Source organism: Podarcis filfolensis (genome assembly GCF_964270895.1).
Source record: "Podarcis filfolensis genome assembly, chromosome: 5".
Taxonomy (NCBI): Eukaryota; Metazoa; Chordata; class Lepidosauria; order Squamata; family Lacertidae; genus Podarcis; species Podarcis filfolensis.
The window spans coordinates 98,545,087-98,572,765 of NC_139608.1; the positions used below are offsets into that span (position 1 = coordinate 98,545,087).

At 43.2% G+C, this 27,679-nt stretch overlaps 1 protein-coding gene across 2 annotated transcripts; it reads right to left on the reverse strand.

Moving 5' to 3' along the window:
- LOC310763431 (protein mono-ADP-ribosyltransferase PARP12-like) lies at positions 1–27,679 on the reverse strand. Of its 2 annotated transcripts, XM_083615607.1 has the most exons (14): positions 26,489–27,575; positions 23,589–25,195; positions 20,848–20,980; positions 17,956–18,208; positions 17,720–17,842; positions 15,411–15,512; positions 13,462–13,585; positions 10,165–10,336; positions 8,294–8,414; positions 7,862–7,955; positions 6,648–6,735; positions 6,096–6,226; positions 4,761–4,912; positions 1–1,443 (listed from the first exon to the last, which is right to left on the reverse strand). In XM_083615607.1, exons 2-14 carry the CDS (start codon positions 23,882–23,884, stop codon positions 926–928), a joined length of 2,307 nt encoding a protein of 768 aa, XP_083471733.1. In that variant the 5' UTR covers positions 23,885–25,195; positions 26,489–27,575; the 3' UTR covers positions 1–925. The 2 variants fall into 2 exon arrangements, with proteins under 2 accessions (XP_083471733.1, XP_083471734.1); XM_083615608.1 differs by lacking the exon at positions 23,589–25,195 and having other exon boundaries at positions 27,261–27,679.

Consider the following 27,679-nt stretch of genomic DNA (forward strand, 5'->3'; position numbering starts at 1 on the left):
TAAAATTTCAAGCAATTTTATTAAAATCAAAAACCAATTATAGTCTTTTTTATGCATCCTATCAGGGTTGTGCACTGAAGCTAAGCTGCTGAGCACCTTTGGACAAGAAGTTTCATGTCAAGTCTTCTGCTCTGCTAATTAATAGGAAACTATTTTTCATGTATAATTATGTGTATCAATCAAAGGCACATAATAATATTGCTCAGCTAAAATACTAAAGGGAAGAAACCTTTTGCCATCCAACACCGCTTATTAATTTTCACAGCTTAGGCCAATGAAATAAAGAGTATTGCAACCAGCCAAGTCTTACGCTTGACAGGAGGTTGTACTGTGCCGTAATGCACAGGAATATCTTTTGATACAACCATTCGGAATATATCCCTGGTACAACGCAGATTAATATCAATCTAGTAGGACAGAAAATAATGTATCAGTGTGTCCTACCATATTTGACATATGAAACATTATCCATAAAAGATCGCAAGACATTGAAATCTAAGCATTCCAATGGCTTTAAACTTATTTTTATTTAACATATGAAACCAGTAATATACATTAAAAATGCTGCAATTTTACAGCTTTGTCTATAATGGACTATTCAGTTATTCATTTTTCTCCATGCAGTGTCCTTTAGCACTGCCAACTGATAAAAACTGAATATCCAATTCCTATCTTCCTCAAGAGCAATGATTCAGCATTTCTTATCTGAAGAGATCTATTGCTTCCGTAAAACCTTCATGCAGTGTATTTTAACACTGCTACTTGATACAAACTGAGTATCTGATTCCTGTCTTCCTACAGCAATGATTCAACATTTCTTACTTATCCGAAGAGACCTATTGCTTCCCCAAAATCTGATTCGTTACAAAACAAGACTTCAGTACGTAAATTATACATAACAGCAATGAAAATGCCATCTAGTTGTCTATGATATAACACATTTCTTTTCTTCTTCTTTGTTGTTGTTGTTGGCAGCCATCTGTCTCGGGAGGTATGTGGGAGTGAAAGTGGAAGTTGCAGCGCGTGCTGTGGCTGTGGCTGTGGCAACCGATATGGGAGGGACATAATTTGTTGCAGCTGGCAGAGATGAAGGCACCCACGGGTGCTGCTGCTGCAGATACACCCGGGTGCTGCTCCTCCCGGAGGTCGTTCCTCTTGCTATGGTTACATAGCCTGACGGTCTGTCTTCACGATAACAGATCAGATATGCAGGATAAATCTGAGGCTTCTCAAATATGACAAAAATTGATGGGTCTGCCACATCATTCACGCAGCTGTCGTAACAGTTGATCATGCCACTGGATTTTTCTGGGGGACGAGTATACGCTGCATTCCCCACAACAAAATCCCCGACCAGAACCTGAGCTACAAACATTGCCTTCACCTTTGCATCCCGTGGGCAGTAGTGGTGGGAATAGGAGGCATCTCTGGCAAAGTAGCTTCCTAGGAAGAAGCAAGGGACAGGGGTTCAAAATGTTAAGTCCCTACACATATAGCTGAGCGCTGTTAACAGAGCTGACGACACTTTATGCAGCTGAAGACATCTCAAACCACAAGCGTTTTTGACAAGTCTTTGGGAAAAAGTTAAAACCAAAAGGAAATTAAAGGAAAGCTTTCCCTGTATGGAGCAATTAAAAACATAGACACTAGAAGTACTTGCAGTAATGGTCCCCAGATTTTAATGAATATTTTAACATTGAATTAATAGATTTGTAAGCTGCCTTGATATGGTTTGAGATGGTATATAAAATAAGGTGATATCTAAACAAGCCATACTCAGAGTAGATCCATTCCCAGTCAGGGCCATAGCTAGGGTGTGTGTGAGGTGGGTCCCCGCCAGGGACGGAGGTGCAAAATCAGCCAAAAATATGTCCATAAATAAAAATATTTATTATTGCTTCATAGGAAAAGGTTTTAAATAGAGGGTGAATTGAATAGGGGGGGTTGGAGGAGAGGCAGAAAGAAGAGATAATTTGTCCCTGGCTGGGGGCGCAATCTGGACGGTTCTGCCAGGGGCGCAAGATCGCCTAGCTATGGCTCTGTCTCAAAGAATGAAAACAATGAAGTTATTTGATTCCTTTGGTTTCCATGGGTCTATTCCGAGTACAACTAATGTTAGATTATCACCCATTTTAAATAAAGTGAATAAAAATACTAGTAGAAATTAGTCAGCTGGGCCAGTCCATGGTCAATGGCAACTGTATAGTAAAATATCTGAGCATTATGTGCTATATTTTAATATGAGGGAAATCATCGCATGAAGTGCTGAGCGAGTCCCTTCCATAACTCAATATACTGACAGATCCAACCCAATCCTGCGGCTCAATAAGCAGATTTTGTGCTGGCCTAGGTTGAAATTCTCACTCATCCAGGAAGCTCACTAAAGGACCAGGGGTCGGCCAGTCACACTTACTCCACGGTTGTAGCGAGGATCCAAATGGCTAACAGCCATGTACCTGCCACAGTAGCTCACTGGTTACTTCAAGACTGGATGGCTGAACTGCCCTGGACGTGATGCAGAAGCAGCAGCACAACTGCTGGTAGGAGGAGACCTTGTCAGCATCTAAGCCCTGTGCTCAGAGATCTGTGCTGCTGGCCACTTTGCTACTGGGCCAAGTTCAAGGTGTTGCTCTTAGTATAAAAAGCCCTTAACAACTTGGGACTAGACTACCTATGAGCTTGCCTCACCCCATACCTGCCCACTCAATGGCTTCTAGAGGTGAAACTGGCATTACTACGGGTGCCACATAGTGGTCATTCTGCACTGATAAGAGCATGGTTGCCTATTGGGCACTTTTTTCAGGGCCTGCTAAAAAGCTTTCTTGTTTAGACAAACCTACCCAGATGCTTAGAAAGTTCAGGTAATTTAAATCTGTTCTAGTATTTTAACTTTTGCATATTTTATAGTATGGTTGTGATTTTTTCTTGATTTTACAGTTTTATTTTTAGTAAAACATTTTCAGGCTTTTTACAATCAAGCGGTGTATAAATTTTATTTTTTAAAAAATGTACAGCCACCTGGCTTCTTGGAAGGATAGGATACTAAAAAAGTATTTTTGAAAGGCATTGTGAAGTGCAGCGATGAGCTTGTTAAAGAAATCCTGGAATCTTCCTTTACACCACTGTTGGGGACTGTGATTACCAATCAACTCACTAGGGGACATTTAAACAGAATCCCTTCTTTACCATAAGATGGCGCATGAGGCGGTAGAACAAGTCTGTGTCAGCCAGAGCCTTGAACAGACTATGGTTTTTTCTCACATAAAAGCTATGAAACCCACGTCTGATTGATAGGCGGCACTTTCCAACATACAGTTCCCGGAAGTATCCATTGGAATACTAAGTGCGAACGGTCCATTAACTGATTTGCCTCACATGCAGCCCACTATTCTAGTTCTGCATCTGACTGATTTTATTTTATAGAGGATGAGATCAAACTATGAAAAATAGTAAAATCAAACTATATAAAAATGAGGTGACTCTTGTTTAAATCCTGCATTTGTTTCAAGGCACCTCACACCACCAGCCAGGAGACTAAACAATGGCTGTCCCAAGGGCAGCTCATCAGTCTCATGGTTGAACAGAGATAAGAACCAATCGTCTCTCCACCACAATGGCAGCTTATCCCAAAGTGTGACTTATCACATCAGTATGTTGTTCTTTCCACAAGGAACCGAGTGTGCCAAAACAGGAAGCTCTCCCACTGCATCCTCACAACATCCATGTCAAGGAGGTGAGGCAGACAAACAATGACTGGGCCAAGGCTGAAACATGTAAGCTGGATGGAAAGAAGATGAACAGTACAACCCTCAACGTGTCTCTTGTTACATTTTAGAGTGTAAACGTCTTTGGGCAGGGACCTGTCTTGTGCAACTCTACATGTCTTCTCAGAGCAACTTACTCCTATGTAAGAGCTTACAGGATTTGAATCTTCTTCTAGGAAGGGCTGGTGCTATGCTGTTTTTATAGTAATTACTTGTATAGTTTTAATATATTGGGCGGGGGGGAGGGAAAGAAATCTTTCAGTGCCTAATTGTTTCCCTCCCTAGGCTTTTAGCTGTTCTTATTTTTATCTGTAAGCCAGTAAGAATCCCTGTCAGGGGAAAAGGTGGGGTATAAATTATAATGTAATGTAATGTAATAATATATCCTATCATATCATATTTTAAAACCAACAATAGGGCACATTGAACTCATAATTTAAGCACTTTTAAAACCCACTTGTTTCAGTGAGAAAGACTGGTGTGTGCTAAGTGCCCCTGAAACCAATGGGACTTCACACCAGGTGGCGCCAGATGTTGCTCAGCTACAGGTCCTAACATTCCTGATCGTTGCCCAGGGCTCAGGAGAGGGATGGCTCAGCCACCTGCTTTGCCATGCCACCTGAACAGGTCACAGGGCTCCCAGCCACCACTGATGAAAGGGAGTTAAATTGGAAGAGAGGTGAAGTCAGCACTCACATCACTCTCCTCTTTGTTTTTGGGGTGGATGGTGAACTGTACGTTGACAGGTTTTTAATCATACCTGGCCATCACAACTCCAAAATCTGCTCTTTCAGATTTTAATTTCCTCAACTTTCACATCACAGACAGGAACAGATTCCTAAGGGAAATCATCACTGATCTAAAAAACATCCTTTGAAATGGGATGTTTATCTCTCTCTTCCCTGGAAACTCCTGAAGCTTTTTAATTTCAGTTTTTAGCAGGGGCGGTGGCTTCTATAGTGAGCTTGCTGGTATCTTATTTAACACTCTACATACCTTTTCCATAGGCTGTTCCATTGGTTCCACAGATTCTCCAATCAAAGTTGTCACTGCAGATGGCCTCCAAGCTAGAAGGATTAGTCCCATGGAACAGAAGTCTCTCATCCACTGTCTTTCCCCCATTTTTCTTCTTCATCTGTTCTTTTTGCCTAGAATGAAACAAACGTTTCTCACTTCCTGTTGAAGTTTAGGCAGGCAGCAACTATTGCCCTCTGCTGGAGTGATGGGCCAAATCTGCCCCATGAATTTGGATCAAATGAGATTTGAAGGATTCCTAAACACTCTGGGAGTTTCCAGCTGGCACAGCTGGCCAGTTTCTATCAATGCCCTGGTCTCTCTGTGAAAGGTAGATGAGTCAAGCAGTAATTGCTCCTCAGGGCCATCTTCACCAGTTTAGTAGGGGAGATAACCAGAACAAATGGAAAGTGCCAAGGAAGTCCAGCTGAACATAGGTAAGAGCTCAGTACTGAGCTATCACCATGAGAGTAGACAGTACTTTGTTCATTTATTTTTTACACAACAAATGTCTCCCCCATAAATTCTTGACTGTAATACAATGACACTTTCACATATGTGTTTCATTCTGCCAGCAATATGAAAAGATTAGCATTTATGGTACAGTTTACAACCCCTCACCCTGCACTGTTATTATCATCTGCATTATCATCCCCATCATGACTTAGGAAAGTGTCAGCCCAGAGGCGTCCTTGATAGGCATTGTGTTAATAACCTCACATGACGGATGCACTGATGTCAGACTGCGTGAAATGAAATGGCAAATGTTTGTGGAAACAGATTCTGAATTCTATGCCATATTCTGTGCTTTTCTTGCTTCTAGGGAACCACAGCACTGGAACTACATTTACTCTAAAGCAAGTGACTTACGTTTTGTTGTTTACAGTGTGCCCATGTCTAGAACCAGGGTTAGTGAGTTATCAAGTTTTGTCCTCAAAGCTTTTTTTTTTTTTTTACCCAAGAAGGCGAAGGTGCTAAGATGTAAGAGTCCATGCCAAACTTCATATGATGCAGGCAAAGTTATCAGCACCAACGAGGTTGTACACATGAGGTGCATGAACAACCTGACTATAGTTGGACTATTGTAGTTAAAAAGAACAGAAGCAGTTAAAGTTTTAAGCTTCACCCCTCTGCTGTTTGCCATTCAAAATTTAATTCCCCAAGTTGAGAGACGAAGATTTTGAATGAGCCACGCGGGAGAGAAATTGTTGAATACTTTAAAACTCCTGATCATATGCTGCTTTTCAGTGATTAATCAGGGATTAAACATCTGGTTTGCACTGTTGACTAGGATAATGTGATAAAATAGAAACAAACCATTGGAAGATTTGCCAAAGGGATGGATTCTGAATTCTTTTTAGTTTATCGATGGCATAATTGCTCATTGTCTTTTGAAAAAGAGTCTCAATCTTAGTATATTCAGGAGACGTCTTGATGACTTCAACAGCCTAAAATGAAAGGTATCACAATGTGTTGAATGTATTCCCATGGCCCCAGAGAAAACTGACTGCATTCAATTTTTAAAAATTGTTATATTATTAAACAGTTATGCAATATACAAAATCCTTATGTGATACACAATATCATTTAATATATCAGTGGTTCCCATTTTCCCACCCACCAATCAGCTGACAAGTGCTGAATATCTTGGCAAACCACAGAAATCTTCACTAAGAAATCCTCTACACCCTGAAGGTCTTGCTCCTTGTCAGTCACTATTAGTTCAGATCCCGCAAGTGTGTATGTTTGCATTTGTCATTTTACTAAAGAAAAATGTAACTATCTTCTTTCTAGACATAGATGGCATTAATGACATGTACAAGTGTCAGCCTAGAAAAATTATATCCTTTCCTGCAGTAAATCAGTTACCTTGTACCCAATTGCAGGTAGTGCTGATTTATCCCAGGTGTTTGGATAGTCTGTGAATGGAGTGGACGCTGGAGCCTGATTTGTGTGGCTGGAGGGAAGAGAGAGAACATATTTGACTGCAGCTTCTTTTTCTCTAAATGCAGCAGCTCCTCATGGCTGCTGCCACTTGCAATAAGAAACTGTTTTATCTGTAAACATGACAGCTGACGTTATGTTTGAGTTGTATATTGCTCTTTTTCACAATACAGTGGTACCTCGGATCCCGAGGAATTTGCAACCAGAGGTGCCTGTTCTGTGCAAGCGTGTGGCGCAGTAGAGCACTTCTGTGCAAACTTCTGGGTTTGCCACGTTCACATCCTGAAGGATATGCAACCAGAGGTGTGCGTATCCAGAGGTACCACTGTACTCACTTATCACAAGTAATACATTTTTGTCTTTAGCTGCAGGTGATTCCCCTGCTCATCAATACATGTACAAGTCATACCTCGGGTTGAAGTAGCTTCGGGTTGAGCGTTTTCAGGTTACGCTCCGCGGTGACCCGGAAGTAACGGAACGCATTACTTCCGGGTTTTGCCGCTCATGCACGTGCAGACGCGGGTTGCGTTTGCTTCAGGATGCGAACGGGGCTCCGGAACGGATCCCGTTCGCATCCAGAGGTACCACTGTATATAGGAAATTTCCCATACTGAATGTTGTGTTGTATGTCAAGCAGTTGAGGGAGGGAGGGAGGGAGGGAGGGAGGGCGGGAGGGAGGAAGAAAGACAGAAAGAAAAGCAAGAGAGAGAGAAAGAGAGACAGAGAGAGAAAGAGAGAGAGAGAGAGAGAGAGAGAGAGAGAGAGAGAGAGAGAAGGTGCAATGCTAACACACAAGGATTTGTGGTCGTGTGAGGGCAGCCTGTCTCATTCAGGGTTCTTTATTTACCTCACTGGAACTATATATCCACCATTCTCACATGTCTCATTCCAGGGACATCTTACCAAATCCTAGTTTGAGAAACTAGGCTCTAATCATCGTCTGGCACCATGGTCAGAAACCACACAAGCCAAACACTCTATGGTAGCATAAGGGGACTAAAAACAAGACAGCACATTTTCCCAAAGTGTGTAATGAAATTATTCAGTCTCTCTGGGGTATAAGCACAGATAGATATAATTTCATACGCTGGATAGTCTGCTTTTTAAAGCAAAAGATGATAAAAATGTTGACTTTATACCCCTTCTTTGTCTTTACATCTTCAGAGGAAACAAACTTGGGGCGTCTCCGAACCTCTCTCTGGGTTTGATACTGCAAGTTTCTCTGTTTCATATCTTGAAAAAGAGGACACATGTTTTAATTCAGCAAGTCAGAGAACACAAGCCAACTTTCTGTTTTTCTAACAGTAAAGGGTGAAGCAGAGCAGCAGTTCTTTGGCCACCAAAAGCCAACTAAAAAGTCTTACACCTCCAAGGGAATTTGAGAGCAGAATGGCAGATTCTCTGTGCACCCTTGCAATTCTTCCTTTGTGTATCATTTCTAAGCTTTAAGTGGGTATTTTCATAGTCAGCATTAAGTGTTACGATGGAATACAAAGGTGGAGTTAGTCTCTTAGATGCTATGGAATTCTGGGAAACTTTGAATATACTGCAGGCCATTGTAGTTACAGTACCTTTGAAGCTGATCTCGTATTGCTGGGAGCCAGCTTTGAACTGGACACTGCCCTCTGGAACTGCTAGAAATAAATTCTCCAGGTCATCAGAACCTAAACTGGATTCCTGGAGTTGTCCACCCTGTAAAGGAAAAATGTGAAATGTGACAAGTGAATCCACATGAAAGTCATTAGGATCAGCACAGCCAAGTGTTTTCCCAATTTAAAATGAAATGCTTATGTAAATACAGACACTGCTAAAACAGCTGACTGGATGCACATTAGTGCAAATGAAAATTAAAGTACTGAAACTGACTTTAGAACTTGGAAGCCAAGCCTTATGAGGAATGACTGAGGGAGTTGGGTATGTTTAGCCTGGAAAAGAGGAGACTGGGAGGAGATATGGTAGTCATCTTCAAATATCTAAAGGGCTGTCACATGGAGGAAGGAGCATGCTTGTTTTCACCTGCTCTGCAGAGTAGGACTCAAACCAATGCATTCAAATTACAAAAAAGGAGATACTGACTCAACATCAGGAAGAACTTTCTGATAGTAAGAGCTGTTCAGCAGTGGAACAGACTCCCAGGAGAGATGGTGGACTCTCCTTCCTTGGAGGTTTTTAAGCAGAGGTTGGATGGCCATCTGTCAGGGATGCTTCAGCTCAGATTCCTGCATTGCAGGGGGTTGGACAAGATGACTCTCAGCATCCCTTTCCAACTCTGCAATTCTGCAATTCTATGATTTCTATAATACATCAGGAGTAGAGAACCTGTTTCAGCCAGAGAACTGCATTTCTTTCTAGGCGTTATATGCCACTTGTGGATGAGAGTCAGAGGCAAGAGTGAGCAAACAGGAGGATTCAATTTTACCTTTGTACAGTAGAATAGTTTCTACACGTACCCCACCCCTCCATCCTCCATCAAGGAATGCAAGAAAGATTATCAGAATTCAAAGACACTCAAGGAATGTGCAAAGCAAGACCAGTGAGGCCTGGGCAGAGTCCCAAGAAGAAGAGGCCAGGAGGAGCACATTCAGCCCTCAGGCCTTTGCCTCCCACCCATTAACACAGATGCAGCTGGATAGCAGGCAAAAGACTATTTACACCACAAGAGCTTTGCTTTTTCCAGCCACCCATAAAAAGTACGTTTTCCAAAAGACTCTTATGTTCTTAAGCGACAGAATTTTGGCAGATCAGGAAATGGGAAACAGCAATAATCGGAGAAAGGGGTTTGGGCTCAGGAGTGTCAAATGTTGGCAATTCTTACCATGGTCTAAGTGCAGGAATGTCAAAATTCCCTCCTTTCCAGAACAGCTCGTAAGTGGTATGGGTTTTCCATAAACCTCATACCTTACTCCTGCATGTTTACCTTTGATTATGAAGCCTCCCAGAGAGAGAGAGAGAGGTGTGTGTGTGTGTGTGTGTGTGTGTGTAAAATAAATTTATAAATTGAACCTTATCTTCAATGAAAAGAATCTACTGTGTTGTTAAAATGAAAGTAGGGATCATTTAAATACAACTGCCCTAGATGCACACAGGGCTTTTATAGTGAAATCCTCAAATAAAAGATATCTTGCAACAACAAATGGAATATACTGACAGTCCAGCTGTATAATTCTAAACATTATTGTTGGGAAGGAAACCGTTAAGCACAGTGGGACATAGGATTATAGTGCAAAGGAGCATTTTTGCATAAGTTGTTGGGGGGGGTCACTTATGATACCAAACAAATAGGAGCCTGGATCAAATGTTACTTTGTCTTCATTGTTTGCAAAAACTGGAGACTCTTAATGGGCTTGAGATTTCTCTCCAAGAAGTAATGTCTGAAGAGGTCCAGAGACCCTGGCAGCAGGCATTCTGCACAATACCAGAGACAAACAGAATTCATACTGACCTGTGTCCCATATTCAGTCCACTGGCCCAGGTCATTCTTCCAGTACCAAAGCCACTTCGTCGTCATTACAAACTTAGGAGGTTTGGTAACAGATGATGGGGTGGACAGACGTCGAACACGGGACATAGAAGTGGTCATGGTGCTGAAATCGATGTATTCTGGATCTGAAATACTACGCGAATGTGAAAGAGGGAACATGTCTAATTGTAAATGGGTACCAACTTTACAGATACAATAAGGTGTGAATCTGAACTTATTTCTGTGGTTTATTAGACCATGGCAAAACGAGACGGTTGACATTAATTCTAAGACAGGAGACCCTCCACGTTGAACCATTTTTGAACCAGCCTGTTCTCAAAACTATCCTAAAGGCATTATATTATTTATTAAATTTGTGTACCGCCCTATACCCATAGATCTCAGGGCAGTTCACAACATTCAGGAAATGCCTCATGCCTTACAAATTAAGTTCCCAAGTACAGTCTACCTCCCACTTGAATAGGAGGCTATCAAGACAAAGGCAAGGAACAAACAAAAAGATGACAAGGCTCAGTTAATCATTTACTAAGATCACAGTTTTTCACCGTTAAAGCAAAACAGCAGAGTGGGAAGCAAACAAGATGGCCAGTTTTAGTCATTTTCTCCTTAAGAAATTAAGAGTTCTTCCAAACTCTTAATTTGCAAGATGGAGATGGACAAGGTGAAAAATGAGCAGAATTTACTCATTAGAAAACCCCTCCCTTCCCTATTAAAAGGCATTAGCTAAAAATATTACTAAAACTTTCCTGTAGCCAGTAGCTATTTTAGCTCCTATTCCAGCTCCAAAGAGAGGAACTCTCTTCTTCTCAGTGCTCTCAAGAACAGCACACACGCACTCTGCCTTAAGGATAGGTATATTCTTCCCTTTCCATTTCTTGCTCTTAGTATGGGTCCTGCTAGCAAAACCGTCACACCTACGTTTCTGTAGGCTTTTTAAAATAATCTTTCACTTTTCATAACAAGGGGTGGGTGGGCATGTATTGTAGGAGTTGCTGCCTGCTTAAATTGTAATTTTTCGGTCTTTAGCAGCATTTATATATTCTGTCACTGTTATTTCATATAATAAATCAAGCTTTCTTTATTCCTTTGGTGTGAGATGTTCTTGTGGGCATTAAGGTTATGGTTTAACACATATTCATAACAAACACGTCCTAATTCCAGCAAAAGTTCCTAAACTTCTCTGTAGTACCGTATTTTTTGCTCTGTAAGACTCACTTTTTCCCTCCTAAAAAGTAAGGGGAAATGTGTGTGCGTCTTATTGGAGCGAATGCAGGCTCCGCAGCTATCACAGAAGCCAGAACAGCAAGAGGGATTGCTGCTTTCACTGCGCAGCGATCCCTCTTGCTGTTCTGGCTTCTGAGATTCAGAATATTTTTTTTCAAGCAAGCAATAACGAACATTTCCTCAAGGCTTCATTCCATCTGTTCATGAACTGGGGAGGGGAAAGAGAACTTTTGGAGCTGGTACAGTGAGGGGGGAAAGTATTTGATCCCCTGCTAAATTTGCCCATTTGCCCTCTGACGAAGAAATGACCAGTCCATAATTTGAATGGTAGGTTTATTGTAGCTGTGAGAGACAGAATAACAACAGGAAAACCCCCAGAAACCCAGAAGACAAAAGCCAGAGATTGATGTGCATTATGAGTGAAATAAGTATTTGATCCCCTATCAACCAGCCAGATGTCAGGCTACCTGGTATCTTCACTGTATGTAAAGAGCTGAGATTAGAAGCACCTGCTGTAAGGGAGAGGTCTTACCTGTAATCCCAGCTCGTTCGCTTGTATCTGTACAAAAGACACCTGTCGACAGAAGCAATCAATCCAGCAGATTCCAAAGCAGCCACCATGACCAAGACCAAAGAGCTCTCCAAGGATGTCAGGGACAAGGCTGGACTGGGCTACAAGACTATTGCCAAGCAGCTTGGTGAGAATATGGTGCAATAATTCGCAAATGGAAGAAACACAAAATAACTCTCAACCTCCCTCAGTCTGGGGCTCCATGCAAGATCTCATCTCGTGGAGGTGATGAAGCAGCCCAGAACTACACCGGGGGAACTTGTCAATGATCTCAGGGCAGCTGTGACCATAGTCACCATGAAAACAGCTGGTAACACACTACACCACGAAGGACTGAGATCTTGCAGAGTCCACAAGATCCCCTTGCTCAAGACAGCACATGTACAGGCCCGTCTGCAGTTTGCCAATGCACATCTGAATGACCCAGAGGAGAACTGGGTGAAAGTGTTGTGGTCAGATGAGACCAAAATTGAGCTCTTTGGCATCAACTCAACTTGCAGTGTTGGGAGGAGGAAGAATGCTGCCTACGACCCCAGAACACCACCCCCACCGTCAAACATGGAGGGGGACATATTATGCTTTGGGGGGGGGGGTGTTTTTCTGCTAAGGGGACAGGACACCTTCACCGCATTGAAGGGACGATGGACGGGACCATGTATCATCAAATCTTGGGTGAGCACCTCCTTCCCTCAGCCAGGGAATTGAAAATGGGTCGAGGATGGGTATTCCAGCATGACAATGACCCAAAACACACGGCCAAGGCAACAAAGGAGTGGCTCAAGAAGAAACACATTAAGGCCCTGGAGTGACCTAGCCAGTCTCCAGACCTAAATCCATCGAAAATTTGTGGAGGGAGCTGAAGGTTCGAGTAGCTACACATCAGCCTCGAAATCTTACTGACTTGGAGAGGATCTGCAAAGAGGAATGGGACAAAATACCTCCTGAGATGTGTGCAAACCTGGTGGCCACCTACAAGAAACGTCTGACCTCTGTAATTGCCAACAAGGGTTTTGCCACCAAGTACTAAGTCATCTTTTGCAAAGGGATCAAATACTTATTTCACTCATTATAATGCACATCAATCTCTGACTTTTGTCTTCTGGGTTTCTGGGGGTTTTCCTGTTGTTATTCTGTCTCTCACAGCTACAATAAACCTACCATTCAAATTATGGACTGGTCATTTCTTCGTCAGAGGGCAAACGGGCAAATTTAGCAGGGGATCAAATACTTTCCCCCCTCACTGTAGATAGCTTCCTTCCAAGCCACTCACCCTCAGCGAGAAGACTCTTTTTCCCTTCATCCCACCCCCTTTTTGGGGGTGGGTGGGGAGTGTTTCCAGGCAAGGCCCCCCCCCACTCCTCCTCCATTGCAGCAACTGCCCACTCAGCTTAAGCATGTCTGTGGGACCAGCTGACTGGCAGAGGTCTGCACATATCTGTGGAATACCAAGACCAGCTTTATACCTGCTAATACTTGGGTCAGAATAAGCTTTTTCTATTTCCTCTCTTCGGGGCAAATCCTTCCAACCATTTGCAGTCTGTACCTGCCATCTATAAGGCATATCGTAATGAATCATGTTACAGTTAGCTGCAAAGAGAACAAGCAAAAGTGAGTCACAGGTTGCTTCAACTGATATGCAAGGTGATAAAACAAAACTAATCAGAGTCCAACTTCTGTATGTCTGTAAAACATTGTATGTTTTAAATCTTCCTTAACAAAATGCTGAAAGTGGCTAACACAGCTGCTATTAAAAGCCATAAAAAGCCAAATTATGCTAAAAAGAAAGAAACATATGAGCAAACAAGCAGAATCAGCAAATGTATACCCAAGAGCAGGGGTGACAAATTGAATAAAATACTGGGTATTTTATCCAAGTACGCCCCACCCCACATAATCAATCACAAGACGCGGCACACACAAATGAAGGAGATGGAAAGTTGATGAAGGACCTGTGGCAGAAGCAGAGAAGAGAAGCTCTCGCCGGGGGGGGGGGGAGGATGGGGGGAGCAAGGGAAGTTCCCAGGCGAGAGCTGGGAGGGTTCACCTTTCTCTGTGGGGGACAAGTTAAGATTTGTCTGCAAAAGAGGACATTGTATTTTCACTTTCTTTTTAATGCTTTTGTTTAGTATAAACAAACAAACAAACAAACCATTTTTGATTGTAATGTATTATGAAAAAGTATCATAGGTTAAGTATTATAGGTTAAGATGCATATACATTTATTTTTTAGTAAATGTATACAAAATATATTTTGTAAAAAAGTGAATTTATATGTCTTCTTATTTTTGACATTGACATTTTGACATTGATGTGGAAACAGGACAGCAGACTTACAAATGAGCACGTGAACTGATGCAGAGCAGAAGGTCTGGACACAGATCCAACCCTTGTTTATTTTTATAAGAAATGCCACAGTGTGGATGCCACTATATAGAAACTCTTACCATTTTATTTGAGGAAATAACAGAACATCAAGCAGAGCCTCTCCCCCCCTTTCTCAGGGAACAGGGCAGAGTATCAGAGCAGAGTCAAAGAACATTCATGGTCTGAATGACAAGGCACCACTGTCCTGAACTGGAAGCAAGACTTGAGTCAAGACTCAAAAGCAAACAAGTGACTTAAACTTAGGGCTATACGTTCCTTCCATCTCACACTGATCACAGTAATCTAGCAGGAGGATTCCAAGCATGGTAGTTAGACAGATTCTTATCTGAGAAGATGCACTACAACCAGAGCTGGTAAAGAGGTGCTCCTAGTCCCCGCTGCCAGTGAAGATCAGGCAGCAAGACAGGGCCAGGAAGCAGCTGCTTCAGGAGGCTGATCTCATCCATGACAAGCAAAAACACAGACTCCTCATTCCTAAGGCAGCCTGCCATCTGCAGTTAGGTCTTGCTCAGGTTAAGCTTCCACTGAATAGCCCGTAACAGTACCTGGTCACTCGTTCAATGGCAGCATCACTACTCAATTAAGAGAAAAATAAAAAATAGGGTGGGCAGCCCAGGCTTACACCCCAGGGAGGTCACTTCAGTGCTGCTAACACAGCAGTCTGACTTAACCCCCCCCCCGGCACACACTCCACTGAGCCTTGAGGCAGACAGATGCCAACAACATTTACAAATCAATACCTGGCATATCCTTTCATCAGACAAATAATATGACTATCAAATGTGATGGTTGGGGGAGCAGAGAGCTCCAGCCCCCTCCCCGTCCCAACATTCCAGTTTCTGTGACACCCTCACCCCTCGTTCTGATACACTGGATCCTGTTGCTGCACCCAAGGCCATTTCTTGAGTGGGCAAATGGGGCAGGTGGAAGCAATGTAAGCAAAGTCGGCAAAGCAAATGAAAGCATTATTACTCGTGGGGAAGGCCTAAATGGAAACCGGGCCTTGGACTTGTCTGTTGGGACTTACTTTTATTTTTGCAGAACCGCCAGACATAGAAAAGACATATCTCATCACTTTTCTCCTTCTCTGCGTTCTGAGGTGGTTTAGTACAACGAGTGGCTTTGACACCTGTAAAAGATGGACGGGGGAAGAAATAAAGGAACATAATCTTTAGTAAACCTTGCTTAAGAAGAATCACGTGATAAAACATGCAAAGAGGTATCATGTATGGCCTTGCTTGGAAGGGAACTACGCTCACCACTATACTTCGTTTGGATTTCTTAGTTTATTGTTATATGTATTTTATAAAAATTCTGAATAAAAAAAATTCATTCTTTGAAAAAGCCACGCACTTCTCTGAAGTCTCTCAGCCCCACTCACCTCACAGAGTGTTTGTTGTGGGGGAGGAAAGGAAAGGAGAATGTTAGCCGCTTTGAGACTCCTTTGGATATCAAATCCAAATCCAAACACCGACAAAGAGCAGCCAGCAACACTGTCAGTTCAGGATAAGGCTAATGCAAATTAGGAATACAGGGAATCAACCCTAAATTATGCTACAAGGCACAATGCATTGTTCCTAATTTTAAGACTGACAGAGTGTGATCCACCACAATCTTACCTGAAGTGGGCATGGCACCAGGGGCACCTTTTTCTCCCCCCCCCCCCCCGGGAACTGTGTTGGGGTTGGGTGAGTGAGGGATCCCAAATAGAATTAAATCAGCATCAGCATCAAACTAGTTTAAATAATTCTTTGAGAGGCAACAACAGCTACATTGTTATAAAACTGATATAAGTTGGTATTATTAATAAATTTTAAAATTATATACTGCCCTTCACCCGAAGATCACAGAGCAGTTTACAATATAAAAACACAAAAATACAAACCATAATAACAAACAAAAACAATACCCACCCCTCGCCACACAGAGAGTTTAAAAGCCACAGATTGTTTAATTAGCCAAAGGTCAGGAGAAGAGGAGTGTTTTTGCCTGGCGCCTAAAGATATGCAACGAAGGTGCCAGGCCAGGCATTCCACAAGGAGGCCCGTCTCATATTGCTGCCCTCCAGATCTCTTGCCAAGGAGGTACACAAGGAGGGTTGCAGGGTCTGGGTCAGTTCACATGCAACAGAAGTAGTTTATTGTGTGTGAGAGAAAGATATATACCAAATATGTGGTGTCATATGTAAGTGCTTACTAGTCCAGAATGGTACCATCCACATGTAACAGGGACACATCGGCAGGCTTTGAGAACCCACCACTACCACCCTTATGCAGGGGAGAACTGAGGACTCATAGAATGCTGGATGGGTTGGTGGAAAAGATTAAAGTAGAGCAAAGCATGGCTGTCAAATATTATTTATTTGTGCAGCCAAACCCATTACAATGGCTGTCTGACAAAATTGGAGCAGTAGCACTCAGCACGGTAACATAATGTGGCAGTTTGTGTATGCAATCTACGCTGTTTGTGGGATATATTACAGTGGTACAATGGTACCTCGGGTTACATATGCTTCAAGTTACAGACTCTGCTAACACAGAAATATTACCTCGGGTTAAGAACTTTGCTTCAGGATGAGAACAGAAATCGAGCGGCGGCAGCGGGAGGCACCATTAGCTAAAGTGGTGCTTCAGGTTAAAAACAGTTTCAGGTTAAGAACAGACCTCCGGAACGAATTAAGTTCTTAACCCAAGGTACCACTGTACCTCGGTTCTCGAATGTAATCTGTTCTGGAAGACCATTTGACTTCCGAGGTGCGTTCGAAAATGGAAGTCATTATAGTCATACCTTGGATCTCGAAAGTTTTGGCTCCTGAATGCCACAAACCCAGAAGCGAGTGTTCCAGTTTGCAAACATTCTTTGGAACCCGAATGTCTAATGCCGCTTCCGTAGATTCCGACTGACTGCAGGAGCTTCCTGCAGCCAATCAGAAGCCGCACCTTGGTTCCCAAACATTTTGGAAGTCGAACGGACTTCCGGAATGAATTCTGTTCGACTTCCGAGGTACAGCTGTACTTCTGGGTTTTTGGCATTCAAAAACTGAAACGTTTGGCTTCCGAGACACTCAAAAATTGAGGTACCACTGTATATTCTGCCATTCCCCAAATTTATCTGAGTTTATTGGCACATACCTATGAAAACATCAGCATTACCCAAATTTCTGGCAACTGCTGAAAAATGTAGTTGGTAATTGATCAATGTAAGTTTAAAAGGGGACTCATAGTGCATATTGGGGCTAAAGCTCATCCCTGTATCTTGCCATGAGAACGCAGATACTCTATCTTAGGCCTAATTCAATCAACTTGGATCCTTTGCTAAGAAAGTAAATTGGTTCACCTTGGTCAGGGCCGAGGTTCAGGTCCATGAGATTAGGTATACTAGATGCTTGCTCAAGTCTGGCTTCTCTCGGATTTCCTGCACTTGATTTTTCTCCACTTGATGCAGGTCTTGCAAAATTACCTATAAGAATGGGAAAGGGCTTCAAATGATGAGGAGAAATGAGGTCCTTTCACATGCCAGAGTGATGCAAGCCGTACATGATGCCCACAAGCCCCTTCCTATAAATCACTCACCCTTGCGAGGACCCAGTTCTCTGGACAGTACAGCAGTTTTGTGTTCGCAGATTGTCTGGATGTTCCAGGCCACTTGATCATCCACTCCTCCTTCGAGCAACAGCTTTAGAGCATTTGGTTGCAAAAGGTTGTGAGACCTCTTGCACTTAGGAAACCTACATTCCCCTCTCAGGAAATACCGGCAAATGTGAAGCTTTGTGCAATCATCTTGCTGGGCACAATTCCCATCCCCTTTATTGTAGAAATTGCATACCTGGAAACAGGAAGCGAAAGTAAGAAACACACAAGAATTTCAATTAATACTGCACTGGTCTGAATTGCAGGTAATGTGGACAAATACACCAGTTTTGGTAATAGCCTTAGCAGCTGTATCACATACAGAAGCTGAAGACTTCCTACTTATGTTGCAAAGATATATTTTAAAAATGTGTAGACAGTAGGGCCGGGAGATATCTGGTTGTCAGCATCACAGTATCAGGGCTGGGCGATTTCAGCTTTTCAACCCCAGCCAAACATTGTGGTCTGACGATATGCCGCAATGTTGAAAAAACAAGCTGCATTGGCCTCAGCCTGCAAGGCGCTGGGTGAAATTGCCACAGCCCTCACCGCAGGAGCTGAGGCTGTTTCACCGCAGTGCCTATGGGCTGTGGGACAAGACAGCTTGTTTGTACGGCTTCGGTGGGGCAGGGAGGGCTCCTGATCCCCAGCCGAGTCATCCCCTGTGCTCCCCCTCCTCGTGGGGAGAGCAACGGGCTCCTTTTTGCGGCTCTGCCAGGGATGGGGAGGGCTCTGTGTCCTCAGCAGAGCCATCCCCGCTGCTCCCCCCTCTTGTGCGGGAGGCAGTGGTGGGCTCGGTGAGCCTTTAACTGTTCGGCTGAGGGGAGCGGCAACCACACTCTCCTCAGCCGAGCAGATTAAAGATGCAGAGGGAGGAACAAGCTGTATTGGAGCCTCACCGGTGCACTTTTTTCTCCCTCTGCATGGTATGAGGGCAGAGTGGGATGGCAGTTTCACTCAGCGATATATTGCTTGTAAAACCGCCACCTCTCATGAGTCCCTCTGCTAGCAACACTCGCTGGAGCAAGTCGCTAGCAAAGGGACTCAGCAGTGGTGGTTTCACCAGCGATATACCACTGAGTGAAGCTGACACTGTGGTCTGCTCCTCATACCTGGGCGATATACCCAGACATACACGATATATCACCAGGTAACATTGTGCTATACTGATATATCATGATGTCTGAAGTATGGATGGAGTTATGTAGAGGCATTGGTTGGCTTCAGTTTTTCCCGTGGCATGGTTTGTGCATAGCACACCTACACACCATGATTTGCGATGAACTGTCAGGTCGAAAATTCTGAAACCAGTATGGTGATATGAACTTCAAACTGGTTTCGGGCGATATATTGATATATCACCCAGCCCTAGTAGGTAGCAACCAGTGATATTATAGAATATATAGCAGTGAGAGCACAGGGTGATATTTGAAAAACACAGCAAGCATAATTGCAGATCAGCTGAACTCTTCTCTTCAACATGCCAATTTTGCATTTGGAGTTCCCTTCTTCCTATGGAAAAAGTGTTCAATTAATCAGGCAACAGAAACTCCACATAAGGAAGAAGGCATGTGGCAGGGGTTATACTGACAGATTAGTCTGCAATTTGATTACAAACCCAAACTGTAGTAGCAGCAAGAGGAGGCCTCTTCAAAATTCCGGAGGAAGAGAATACACCTTGTGGCTGAGGACTCGGCCTTCCCCTCTCTTGTGTGTGCATACATGTGCCTACAGAGAGTACCCTCTTCAAGGCGCACTGAAGACAGTGGAGATTTTTACTGTTTGCTGTGAACATGCTGTTAGTTATTTCCAGAAATTATGGCAAAATATTCTATGTTTGGATATTTGGGCCATCTGATTTTTTCCCTGAAAGAAATGTTATGATCTTGCTGACTCACAAAAAATAAACCAGGCAAAGTTTCAGAAAAGGACAATTAAAATGATCAACAAGATGGAGAGACTCCACTTGGGCCTTTTCAGTGTAAAGGAGAGTAAAGAGGAGACACAACAGAGGGGCATAAAACGTTGCCTGGTATGGACAGAGGACAGAGAGGCTTTTCTCCTTCTCTCATAACACTAAAACTCATGAATGCCCCAAAACTCTGAGTGTTCGAAGACTTAGGACAAACAAAAGATAGTGAAGGATATAGTTAACAGGGGAATTTGGTCGTACAAGAAGCAGTGAGGCCAGCAACTTGGAAGGCTTTTACTTACTTTTAAATTTAAATTTCTCCACTGTCCTTCTGAGGATCGCACAGTGCTTTTCAATATAAAAATACACATCATGGTAACAAACAAAAACAAGCCTGGGAGTGGCAGAACTTTAAGAGAGGATTAGACAGATTCACGGAGGATGAGGCGAGCAAGAGCCACGAGCCACAATGGCTCTGCTTTGCCTCTCCTGTCAGGGGCAGCATTCCTCCAGATGCTGAGAATCGCAAGTGAGGAGAATGCTGTTTGGCTGAAGTCCTTCTTCCGGGTTTCCCATAAGCATCTGCTTGGCCGCTGTGAAAACAGGATGGTGGACTAGATGGCCTGATCTAGAAGGCTCTTCTTATGCTTGAAATAAGTAATGTGTCACCTGCGTCAATGAATTTTGACCATGTTACACATGCACATATTTTGTAGTGAAGGTTCTTGACACATGAGTAGGACAGAAACGCGATTAAACAAATGTGGCTAACCCTGTCTCATCTAACTTCATAATGCAGAAACTCTACTACAATTTTCTTGTCATCATCCATTCTGTTTCCTCACCTTAACCAGTTAAAAAGGCAACCTATAGAAGAGGGCAAACAAACATCTAGGTGATGCTACAGTATTTTCATAACTTACATCAGGCCAGAGAAAATGATCATTTTGGAGGAGGAGAACACGCAGTTCATTCTCATTGAGCCCAGAAAGTTCATGAGCCTTCAGGACTTTTCGGTTAGCCTCTGAAAAAACTTCATGAGAATACTTGCATGCCCTAGGATAAAAGTAAAAGGAGAAAAAACATAATCAAGGTATCAGAAATACCTGGGAATACACATGTGGAGTGAGAGCCTACATATTCCAAGGACCCTTCACTTTTTTGTAGGCTACAAATCCTGAATTTGTACAATAACCTGAGTTCCTTGAAATAATGTACTATTAAAAAAATTGTATTATCTATTCTGTTCTATTGAACACATTTTCCAAATTCTTGCATACTCTACACCAAGGATGGGAAAATTTTGGCCTGTAGATATTTTTGGACTCCCAACAGCCCCAGGAAGCTTGACCAAGTCAGGAACGATGGGAGTTGTGGAAAAAGGCATCTTAAAGGCTGTAGATTCCCTACTTTTAAGTGACCAAGAAACAAAATACCAAGGTGAGGTAAAACATTTGAAGATCCTCAGCATGGCAAACATCAATAATGGCAGAGAGAATGCTTAGCTTGTGCCACAACCGTGTCTTCGAGTGCCTCGTTTACGTGAATAGTCGCCACTCACTCTTGCAGCTGAAGGCAAAGCACTGCCTGGGGGTCTATTGCTGTGGGGAGGGAAGAGCCTGCTCTCCACCACTGTGTGGTCAGCACTGCACAGCATTGCTCAAGGCTGCTCCAAAATGCAAATCCTCCTCCTAGATACACACATCAGTCCCCACACTGATAAGGCTGGTAAATTAGTAATCACACTGAATACCTTCCACCCAATTCTCATGCTGTGAGATTTCAGCTTAAGGTACCATTTCAGTGTCTGCACCTAATGCATTATTTCTGGCAGATTCCAATCCATTGAGTCTACTCTTGGTTCTCCTTTTGGAATCTGATTCAAGGCCCAAACAACCCAGGAGCTGAATTTTTGCTCCTAGAAACAAATTCTGCTCAGTGTTTATTCTGAGGAGCCGAGGTCAAAGTCTGACTGACAGGATACTTTACAAGAACAACACAAGAGATTAGTGACGATGGTATTTTAAAGCACAAGCAAACAGCTCAGACTTTAAAAAACCACCTTCTTCATGCTGTATCAAGGGACTTGCTTTAGAATTGCTACAACCTGACTGTTTAGATCAGGTATGGGAAGCCTGTACTTTTACAGAATGTTGTTAGACTCCAGTTCCTACCATCCCTGACTATTGACCATGCTTGCTGGGGCTGATGGGACTTGGAGTCCAACAACATCTGGGTCACAGGTTCACCAGCCATGGTTTAGCTGCATGATCTCTCTGCTTTGTCTTTCAACCCCTCAGGCTATGTTGTGTTTTTCTCATTCTAGTCTTAAATTAAGGAAGTGGGGAGGATTTCCCAGTGCTTCTTTAGGACAACAGAATGTATAACATTGCTTGGATGGATCAGCAGAGGGAGACTCATGAAATCTTCCTTGCAGGACTGGTTATATAGGTAAAAAAAATACGAAAAGGCTTTTGTACAAAGCAAATCAACCCTGGATCAACAATATTATGAGTCACACAAAATCTCCACCTCAGAAAAAATGAGGAAAAATTCATTAACACTGACTACAAGGGCTTGTGTAGTTTGTGCCTTTGAGTTGCACTCACGAAAAAAATGCAAGTGGGGGAAAAACAGTTGTCACCTAGTAGTCACCCAGACAGCTCAACATCTGTTGCTGGAAGCACAAAGGAATTTAAAACTGTACGTATTTGGAATCCCATGCAATGCTGACACTAGAAAATCTGACACTGTTTTCAGTAGTACCAAATTCTTCAAATAATCCTTTGTTTTGCTCTTCATTAATATTATTCTCCTTCTTTAGACTCCATCATTTTAACCTCTTAAGTCACATATACAACCTTAACAGTTTTCCAGATGCACCCCAATTCCTCCCTCCCCCCATACCCACTGTATTTGGGTTATTATCATTGTAAAACCTTCTGATGTTAAGACTGTATAAAATTAATTGTTTTCAAATAAAAAGAAAGAAAAAGGAAAAAAAAAATCTGACACTGGTGCCGAAGGACTGGACATCCCTTTCTGCTTCAGGGCAAAATTATCTAAATACAATTCATATAGAATTTACTAGTAGTACTTCTACTACAATTCCGCAATTCCGCAGGTGTACATAAAAGTACAGAATGTGGTAGTGGGCAAAGAATTCAGTTCTCTGAGAACTTCACTTTTCATTTCTTCTCTCAAAACCCTCACAAAACTCAGGTGTTCAGCACTTTATAGTCGTTTAGATACTCTTGAAGGAAGCGTGTAGGCCAGTGTTTCTCAAAATTGGGTCGCCAGCTGTTGTTGAACTATACACCCATTATTCCTGATCACAGGTCCTGCTAGCTAGGGATGATGGGAGTTGTAGTCAAACAACAGCTGGAGACTCACGTTTGATAAACACTGGTAGGCAATGTCTGCTGAAATCTGAGAAGCCAGGGTTCACTCAGTAAAAAAAAAGTCAGCAATTTGGTGTATCCTCAAAGTTGGAGGATTTTCTTGTCACAAATCAGTTTGCCTAGGCACATTTGTGTTTGTGGTGAGCAAGGAGGGGGACTGACAGACCAAGCCACAAGCTTTCCCTTTGTAAGATGCTGATTTCCCTGCTATTCAGTTTATCATTGTGCCATAACAACAGATTCTCTCATTCCTTCACACTCACCATCTGCCACAAGCCGGCCTGAAGCATCTGCCCTTGATGTAGTTCTTGCAGATATGGAGGTTTTCGCATCCCCCACAACTGTTCCTCAGGCAGAGCCGCACTGGGGACACAGCCAGCACCTGGCGCAAGGAGTCCCGGGGGACAACCAGAAACTTTTCCTTCCCTGCATCCTGCAGGATCTCCTCTAGCTGGTGCTCAGGCAGCCCCGAGAGCGAGGGGAGCTCACTGAAGCCCAAGCCCCCTCCTTTAGAGCAAAGGATCTTTGTGATGAAACTGCACACAACGGCGTCGGACATGTTCCTTCTCTGATCTGCCTTCCTTTGTACTTAAAAGGCTTGTTTAGTTTCCAGCACAGATTAGGCTCCACCTTTCCCAGCCCAGCTCACATGAGAATCGAAACTTAAGCCAAACGCAGCAGCTCCCTAGCAACTGAACACCTGTAGACTCTGCCCTTCTGTTCCTTCCTGTTAGTTCTGTTTGCCTTCAGTTTCGCTTCTCATGTGACTTGGGGGCTGCAGGATTCACAAATGATGAATCATCAGACCCTCACAGAAGCTACATGGGTGGTTCCTCACCAAGTTTCCATTCAGATGAAGGTAGCCATTTTATAAACTTAATTACAGTGGTACCTCGGGTTAAGTACTTAATTCGTTCCAGAGGTCTGTTCTTAACCTGAAACTGTTCTTAAACTGAAGCACCACTTTAGCTAACGGGGCCTCCCGCTGCCGCCACACAATTTCTGTTCTCATCCTGAAGCAAAGTTCTTAACCCGAGGTACTATTTCTGGGTTAGCGGAGTCTGTAACCTGAAGCGTCTGTAACCTGAAGTGTATGTAACCCGAGGTACCACTGTACATGTCCAGCCACAAACTCTGTTCGAAAACAGGCTTGATTTTACAATTTAAGACATATTTCCATCCACACTAGACATTAAAAGCACCCGCCTCCCACACAAAGAATCCTGGGAATTATGGTTGTTACGGGTGTTGGGAATTGTAGCTCTGTGAGTTCCCTGGATACCATATTTACTTGAATTTAATGCGCACCGTTTTTGGCCAAATTATGTCATGAAAATTAGGGTGCACTTTAGATTTGATGGCACCAGCAAATACTTTTTTGGTTTCAAGGTTTTGAAATTTGAGGTGTGCATTAGATTCGATGGCCCATTAGCTTCACATAAACACAGTACTTTAAATGTAATGTGTGCATGCAATCTTATTTTGCCTAGTCGGCATCTTCCACCCTCAGGGCTAAACTAAATAGCCCAAACACTTTGATTTATAAAGCACCTTATACTGTACCGCACAACTGATTAGTGACCACGGCATGGCATTATTTTTCAGGATAGAGGATTGTTTCTGAGTGGGTATGGATAAACATTACAAGTTGCAACTCAAGTATTGTCAAGAGCTTTTGACCCCCATTTTAATCTAGTTCCAGAAAGGCATTTACTGGAAGCACTTTCAAATCCCTTGGATTTCAGTAAGATGCTAAAATCCCTTAACTTGTGGGTGGCTTGATCTCATCATTATAGCACTGTTGGCTCTCATTATCTACAGAAGATATTTAATATTTTAAAGAAACATAAATGGTTAGAAAGGAGAACGCCTATATATGGTATGAAAAGAAGAAAATTCATAAAGGGTTTGAAAACCACATCTTCCGAAGGTCATTAATAAATGTATGGGACAGGTATAAAAATTTGTTGGAATTTAAACTCCCCCACTGGATTTCACCCTTAGAAGTGATGAGCGTAAAAAAAGATCAATATGAGGGGGAGGTGGATAACATATGGAGAATTGACAGTTAAAGAAGGGGGGAAATGGAAAATGAAACCCTATGAAGAAGTAAAAGAATTTGTCTATGATTGGTTGCACTACTATCAGGTCTGTGAAATGTTTAAAAAAGATTGTAAAATGTATGGATATGGAGAAAAAGAATCAAAATTTCAACTAGAGATATTGAATAATGAGTATAAAAATTTGTCTAAAATGTATAAAATGTTGCTGGAGTGGTATACAAAAGATGAAGAGGTCAAATCGGTAATGATACATTGGGCCAGAGATTTTGGTTATAATATACAATATGACGAATGGTCAAAATTATGGAATGAAAGATTAAAATTTACGGCATGTACTGCGTTAAAGGAAAATGTGATGAAAATGATATATAGATGGTATATAACGCCAGTAAAACTAGCTAAAATGTACAAAACATGTAATAAGTGTTGGAAATGTAAAGAAAAAGAAGGGACATTCTATCATATGTGGTGGGAGTGTAAAAAGGTGAGAGGCTTCTGGGAAATGATATATAATGAATTGAAAAAGATGTTGAAATATACGTTTATTAAGAAACCGGAGGCCTTCTTATTGGGATTGGTAGGAAATGAGATAAGTAAGAAAGACTGTAAACTTTTCCAATACGCAGTTACAGCAGCGAGAATACTTCTGGCCCAAAAATGGAAACAGGAAGAGTTACCGATGGTGGAAGAATGGAGACTGAAATTGACTGATTATGCAGAACTGGACAAACTAACAGAGAAGATTCGGTATCAACGAGACCAAAAGTGCATCGAGGACTGGGGAAGATTTACAGATTATCTGAAAGGCATATGTGATGAACAGATAACGTTTGTTGGTCTTCAAGAGACTCTGTGAAAAACAGAGGAATATTGTTAAAAAGAAAATAAGAGAAGGGAAGGAGATATCTAAAGGCAATACTAAGTTAAGAAATGCGTTAATAATATTGATGCAAACGAAAGATAGGCAGAGGAGCTGAGGGAAGTCAAAAAAAGAGATGAATGTGTGATAAAATGTGAATTGATTGTATAAAAAATGGTTGTTTTTTTTCTTTTGTGGAAAATGAATAAAAATATTTTTAAAAAAATAGACAGGAGAACACCACGGGGGGGAGAGAGTTAAGCACTTTTAACTTTCTGAGATTTAGGTACAGGATTAACTCTTAGTAACAGTGGAATCCAAAGCACTTGGATTTAATCATTTATTGCATTTACATCCCACCAGGGGCATAGCCAGGATTTTTGTTGGGGGGAGAGGCTTTTGTTAGGCAGGCGGAACCTCAGATTTGATTCTGTCCCCCTGCGCCTGCCCCCCCCCCCCGCTACGCCCATCCCCCCACCTTTTACTCCAAGGAGTTTCAGATGATGCGCTTGGTCCTCTGCCTCCTCGCAACCGCCCTGTGATTGCTGGGTGAAGGGGGGGGGCATATAAATTTTAATAATAACATCAGGTGAGGCTGGGATCTGGCCTCCCAAGTCCTACCCCAAACCACCTTTATTTATTGTTAAGACAATAAGCGTTTTAAATAAAGCAAGAGACCCGTCAGGCATCTGGTATGGCCAGTGCCGGATTTATGCATATGCTAAACAAACTATAGCTTAGGGTTCCACTCTCTTGGGGCCCCCCAAAGAATTTAAGGGGGGGCCTGGATGTGCATTTCCAAGATATAAGATAGAAAACAAAATAAAACCTCCATCCAGCAAGGGTGTTTTGTGTTGTGTGGGCTCCCCGCCTGCCCGGCTGCTCCCTCAAGGGCCCCTTTCCCTTCCCCGGGTCTGGCGCAGGACCATGCTAGCCCCCCCCCCCCCGAGAACTTTCTCCGACGTCCTTGTCGAGATACTTGAAGAGCCCCCCCCCCCCCCGCGACCCCTCACCTGGCTCGGCAGCGGCCCTTGAGGTTGAGCTTGCAGAGGTGGAGCTGCGGGCAGCCGGGACACTCCTTGCGCACGCAGAGGCGCAGCGGGGAGACGGCCAGCACCCAAGTGGCGGCTCCTTCCGCGCGCACCAGAAACCTCTCCTGGCCCGCCTCCTCCAGGATCTGGCGCAGCTGCTCCTCGGGGAGCTCCAGCTGCTGCCCCAGCGCGGCTCGCTCCAGGCGGCCCCCGTGCGCGCACAGCAGCTTGGCCAGGAAGCCGGACACCGCCGGGTCCGACATGCTCGCCCCGCGCAGCGCCTCGCCCCGAGGAAACGAAAGCGAAGGCAGCCGAGGGCGGGGCCTGCCCGCTCCGCCCCAGGGAGGCTCCGTCGAGGCGCGGGAGGCGGAGACCCGCGGGGAGAGCGCACGTGGGAACGC